Genomic DNA, 6,417 nt, shown 5'->3' with positions numbered 1-6,417 from the left:
TTACGGCTGTCACGTGTCCTGCCAGCTCCCGGCTTCTGATTGGATGGAGAAAGGAAAGCGGCTCTAGGATTGGTCAGAACGCGGACAGCGTGGGGAAGAGCGCAGTGTGGGCAGGAGACAGAGCGGAGCAGGTAAACACCGGGCTGTGGGGTGGTGTATGTATACTGTATGTATGAAGTATGTATACTGTATGTATACTGTATGTATGAAGTATGTATACTGTATGTATGAAGTATTTATTATGTGCTGGATCGAGTCTTATGTGTGCTATGTGTATGTAACACCTATATACACTCATATACCATACGTATAGTCTGTAACCCTATATACACACACATATATAACATACATACAGCTGTACACCTATGTATAAACAAATATATGTATAGAGTCTGTATATGTGATATAGTGTATAACGGTATACAAGCTGTATGTATGGTATATACTGTATATAGACATACAAGCTACTGATATGGTATTTTCTGTATGTGTGTACTGATGTAGTAGGTATGATATATACAGGTATATAGGGGCGTACAGGCAGTATGTAGGGTATATACATGTGAACAGGCAGTAGGTATGATATATACAGGTGTGTAGGGGCGTACAGGCAGTATGTATGATATACAGGTGTGTAGGGGCGTACAGGCAGTATGTATGATATACAGGTGTGTAGGGGCGTACAGGCAGTATGTATGATATACAGGTGTGTAGGGGCGTACAGGCAGTATGTATGATATATAGGTGTGTAGGGTATATTGGTGTATACAGGTAGGGTGTATAGAATTTCAGGTCTTGCGAGTAGGGCCCTCACTCCTATTGTTTGATATGTTTATGTCTTTGTCATGTTGTCAGTTCATGTGTCCTCTGATTTGTAAAGTGTTACAGAATATGTTGGCACTATATCAGTAAAGTTTATTATTATGTATGATATATAGGTGTATACAGACAGTATGTATGGTACTGAATATGTATATGCAGGTGCACAGGCAGCATAGGAATGTACAGGCAGTATGTATGGTATATATGAGGAGGTGTGTTTGCAGTGTGTATGATATTGAATATGTATATGCAGATACACAGGCTGTATATGGGTGTAAACGCAGTATGTAGATACATTTTGTGGCCTGATGTCTTATAGTGTTAACTCTTTCTCCCCAGTTGGTCCATACATCTCCATGGAGTCGGGCAGTATAGAGAACCTGTGCCTGCTGTACCAGAGCCCGGACTTCTTGGTGGTGAATAAGCACTGGGACATCCGTATAGACAGTAAGATGTGGTATGAGAAGCTGACAGTCCAGAGGCAGCTAAAGCACCGCTTTCCTGAGCTTGCTGACCCCGACACCTACTATGGATTTAGGTGAGACTTAAGTATCTGTCTGATCACTTGTTTCAGTTATATCCTTGGAAAGCTGAGTAACTATCTGCAGATCTGTTCATTCTCCCAAAAGCTTTCATGGGCTGTTGAATGTTGAGTCTTCCTAGCAGTACCATATCACTTAAAAATCACTCGATTAGTTTTTCAGAACTGTAGGAAAGCTGAGTGACTGTTCCAGTCAGGGTTGTAATGGCAGCCATATTAGTCACTCACTTCTCCGTAAAAGGAATATAGTTCAGAAATGGGTAAGTACAGTGATGTTTGTCTCCGGCTGTCTTATGGTCTGGTAGGTGGTAACCCTTTAGGAGCCAGTAAGGTGGCCATATTGGTTAACGATGCAGCTTTTCACTTGAAACCCATACTGTGCTATTTATGTCAGAGGTACTTAGGTGGAGGGGAATTTCATGCTCCTGGACCCTCATTTGCCACTTTGTATTTCAGGTTCTGCCATCAGCTTGACTTTTCCACCAGCGGAGCTCTTTGTGTTGCCCTCAACAAGGAGGCTGCAGGGCGAGCATACAAGTGCTTCAAGGAACGCACTGTCACCAAGGCGTACCTGGCCCTGGTAACTATGTAGTCTCCTAATATCTTCATTCATTGCGTATGTATTCGCACCTGCTTACACTACCTCTTCTGTACAGGTCAGGGGCATTGTGGCAGAGAATCACATGACAATCACACTGGCCATAGGGAAGAACACACAGGACGGGCGCACACACATGATGTGTGTGGAGGGGACGGAGGGTGAGTACTGAATTGGAAGATTTAAGCCTGTGTGGCAAAAAACGTGGTGTTACCAGACTTTGTGGTAAAATCCGGGAAGCAAACACACTGTGATTTCCAAAACAGTCACAGTTTTGGAAATTGCAGCATGTCAATTATACAACAGAAACACCGGGGTTTTCCCTATAGGTATAATTGAAGCAGAAAGTCTTTCACTTTCTGTGAAAAGCACGGCGGGAAAAAACATGATGCGTTTTGCTACGGGGCGTTTTGTGGGTTCACACCTGTGTCAATAAAGTTGATTGAAGAGGTGTAGTAATATTTAGTAACAACATTTATGCAACATTGATGCATCAGGTATACACTGTCTACCAATAAGTATTTGGACACCCATGTAAATGAAGATATCTGCGCTCATGATGTACATCACACCTTCCTCTGTTAAATAGGAAACCGCATTGGCATTAGTCGCATGCAAGATGCCACGAAGTGCAGAGTTGTCTGATTTTGAGAAAGTGGTAATTGTGGGGTACCACAGAAATGGTCGATCCTTAAGGGACATAGCAAGCGAACTGAATTACCCAAAATCGACAATTGCCTATGTGATTACGAAGTGGAAGATAAACAGTGATTGTCAAAATGTGCCCCGAGTCAGCAGACCCCTGAAACTGGGAGATTGAGACCGACGTGCTGGCCAGAGAAACTGCACCCAACACCTCCCCCCCCCCCCTTTCTGTTTGTCGACAGATTCACTGCATGTAAAAAAAAACAGTGATACCAGGAGCAGCAAGTAAAATAAAACTAAGGAAAGGTCGCACAAGGAAACAGTGAAGATTTAGCACTGCTGTGAATGCATTTGATCATTGGAAGCTGCATAACCTATGTAATAATTTCACCATTGTCCCTCCAGGATGTGAGAATCCAAAACCATGTCAGACTGACCTCCTTGTCCTGCAGCGTGGATTATACAAAGGCGATCCAGTCACAAAAGTCTTATTACAGCCACTAACAGGTAGGTCAGAATAATGTCACCATACTGTTAAAGGGACACTCAACCTAAAGTATGCAGTAGACTGTAATCTATTGGTCCCTGTTATCATCCAGTTTTGGCTTTGGGCAGCTTGAAGGTTTGGATTTCAGATTAGAAGGCCATTATTGGCAGCTACCTGGCCAATCAGTGTGGGCAGTATATACTGGGTACGATGGGTTAAAGGTGGTTTACATTACATTTACTATCTCCTCTTATTACAGGCCGTACCCACCAGCTCCGAGTCCACTGCAGTGCTCTGGGATATCCCATTGTGGGAGATTTTACCTATAGCTTAAAGACAGACACAGACCCCTATAGAATGATGCTTCATGCCTACTACCTGTGCATCCCCACTGACCGAGAGCTCATTGAAGTCACAGCCCCTGACCCTTTCCAGCCAGACTTGGACCCCAGCTGGGTGCCCACAGATACCCTCCGGTGCCTGAACAGTGCCATGACCGAAATTATCAGCAAAGGGGTGAAGACAGACCACAAGGAAGAGGTGCGGAAACCACCAGAGCGCAAGAAAGAGACGGAGCAGGAGCGAGCTGTGTGTCAGCAGTGGTTGTCGGAGTGGGCTGGTGAATAACCAGCCCCGTCCCTGGTAATGCTGTAGTGTATATCACCACAAGGGGCAGTATAGCACCCTGCGCCCATCATCGTGCCCAGGTAGGATTCCAGCCAGTTGCATTTTAGCAGTAGTTCACGGTTCAAGCTATCACCGCTCCTAGGACCACAATGCACTGCTCCACAGCATCTGTCACAGCAGTTCACCAGCAATACTGCATCTACAACTGCTTGTGTATTTTAACATGCGGGGGGGGGGGGGGGGGGAATTGTCAGGGATGACAGGTATGTTTTTAACATTTACACAAGTACTGTGTGCTGGAGAATGTGAACAGTCTTACCAGTGAATATAAGTCCTCCAGTTGTCCTGTCTGTGGCCACCCAGCTTTCCTAAATCTTGAAATAGCAAATGTGTTCAATAATACGGTATAGCACATCCCAAACCATCATGGCTGTATAAGTCTGCGAAGGCAAGGTGACAACCCCTGTAGGACTATAATGATGATTATTGGTTGTCACCCAGCATGTAACTGAAAAGGGAGATTTGGATGTATCACTACATAAGCCAGGTGGCTGAAAAGCTGAGTGATCACTCTGTTTATAGCTTTAAAGGTTACTATATTTGTTATAACCCAGCTTTCCCAGTAACAGATACAACTAGGAAATGTATTGACAGAAGAGGAAACCTGAAGGACTTATATTTACTGGGGATTCTTTATCCTACCAAGTTTAAAGGTGTCTTCCAGGGATAAGATGCCATCGATATTAGATTTGTAAGGTCTGATATTTGGGGCCTCCACTGATCAGCTGCTTTAAGGGCTTATAGGGCTGAGGCCAGTGGCATCACATCCATTGGTCACATGGCCATGCCTCAGCTAAGTCCCATTCAAATGAATAGGCCTGAGCTGTAGTACCAAGTACACCCACTATGCAATATCTGGCGCTGTACTTGGTCAGTAGTAATGAGGCGACTGTACTTGTCCAAACGCTGCAACCTCTTCAATTAGCTGATAGGTGGGGGGTTCTGAGTCTTGGACCCCCACCGATCTGATACTGCCGTCCAAGCCCAAAGATGGGTGCTCAATATCACAGCCCCAGAGATGCCCTTTCTACAGGGGCAAAATGTCCACTTTATTGTGCAGGTGATACAGTGTCATTGTGAGCTAAAATGTAGAGACCACTATGGCCAGCATTTTGGAGCCCCGCTCCTTCCACCATAACTAGGGCTAACTGGGGTACCATATAGAGATGCTGCATTATGGGTAGATGAAGTCACTAAAGCCATACTAAGCTTTTTGTACCTTGTGATGCTTTTTAGATGTTTTTCTATAGAAGGCCTCTGGACTTTGAATTTTATACATATAGTATACTATATGAGTATGGCATCCTATAGGTATACGTTGTGTATAGGGTGATCCGCGCACTGCCATGGCTTATAAGTATAACAAACATCTGTAGCTATAGCTCGTAATGGACACATATTTTTATGGCCTATCCTTAGGGTGTATGATCAGCTGTCAGGGCCGCTTCTGACACCAGTATTACCCATCATGGGGCTGGAAGCGGATAGCTCTAGACCCTGTGTAGTAGCCTGGTGCTGGTACTGCAGATCAGCTCTCATTGAAGTCAATGGGTCTGAGCTGCAGTAATGGTTCCCGGCTACTACACAAAACATGGAGTGAGGTGCTTCTTGTGTATAGCATGGGTGTCAAAATCGTCCCAGCACAGTTAATCCACAAGGTCCTACTGATCATAGGCCATAAATATAGATAAATATCCTGGACATTCCCTTTAAAAGGGATATTCCAGACAGAACAGAGAGGTATAGTAAAAATAAAATCTTTGTGCTTCCTTCAAGTATTCTAGCAGGGTCACAGTCAATATGGCCTTCATTGGCGCTTCCCTAGCCGCCTACAAAATGGTACATTCCCAGCTCCCGTATCAATCCACAGCATGGTATGGTATGGAATCCAACGCATGGTATGCATTGTACGTCTGCAGACACACTGGGAAGCATCTGTAAGGCCTATGGTTGTTACCCAACTTTCCCTGGCTGCTTAGGTAAACGGAGGCCTTCTGAATGTCGCAGATACAGATAGGACTGTTGTAGATACTACAACTCCAAGGAAGGCCCTTCGGACTTTAATTTTGACTTTGCTTACAAATACATTTTACATGTTTTTCCATAAAGATCTGATAGTCCAGAGCCCGGGGATTCGGGACGTCTTTACATTCCTTTTACAGACATAGTCATAAAGACTGACCATGAAATATGATCAAATGATCGTCTCATACAAGCTGCTAAAATAATATTTCTAGATGTTTTAATATCCAATAACTAGAGATGAGCGAGTACTATTTGAAACAGTAGTTTCGAATAGCACGCTCCCATAGGAATGAATGGGAGCGGCCGGTTGCGTCCATTCATTCCGGTGGGAGCGTGCTATTTGAAACTACCATTTCAAATAGTACTCGCTCATCTCTACCAATAACCTTTAACCTGTTGGGTCTGATGTTCCAGCACTTGTCAGGTTTGTCAGTGCTGTACATATACGTGTATTGTTATACCCGAGGCTGTATCCAAGTTTGCTGTTTTATGCGTCGCCCAGTGCACCTGAAAGCAATAGCCATTAAAAAAAGACTAGTAGATAGAAAAAAAAAAAAAATATATATATATATATATATATATATATATATATATATATATATATATATGAGA

General features: G+C 43.8%; 1 protein-coding gene across 1 annotated transcript; it reads left to right on the top strand.

Moving 5' to 3' along the window:
* The first annotated feature begins 102 nt into the window (after positions 1-102).
* On the top strand, positions 103-3,943 carry RPUSD1 (RNA pseudouridine synthase domain containing 1). Its single transcript, XM_075285984.1, has 6 exons — positions 103-131; positions 1,162-1,360; positions 1,820-1,943; positions 2,020-2,122; positions 3,012-3,113; positions 3,353-3,943. Exons 2-6 carry the CDS (start codon positions 1,179-1,181, stop codon positions 3,718-3,720), a joined length of 879 nt encoding a protein of 292 aa, XP_075142085.1. The 5' UTR covers positions 103-131; positions 1,162-1,178; the 3' UTR covers positions 3,721-3,943.
* The last annotated feature ends 2,474 nt before the right edge of the window (positions 3,944-6,417 follow it).

This window comes from Leptodactylus fuscus, chromosome 8, assembly GCF_031893055.1.
Source record: "Leptodactylus fuscus isolate aLepFus1 chromosome 8, aLepFus1.hap2, whole genome shotgun sequence".
Taxonomy (NCBI): Eukaryota; Metazoa; Chordata; class Amphibia; order Anura; family Leptodactylidae; genus Leptodactylus; species Leptodactylus fuscus.
This window is presented reverse-complemented; position numbering and strand designations above follow the sequence as displayed.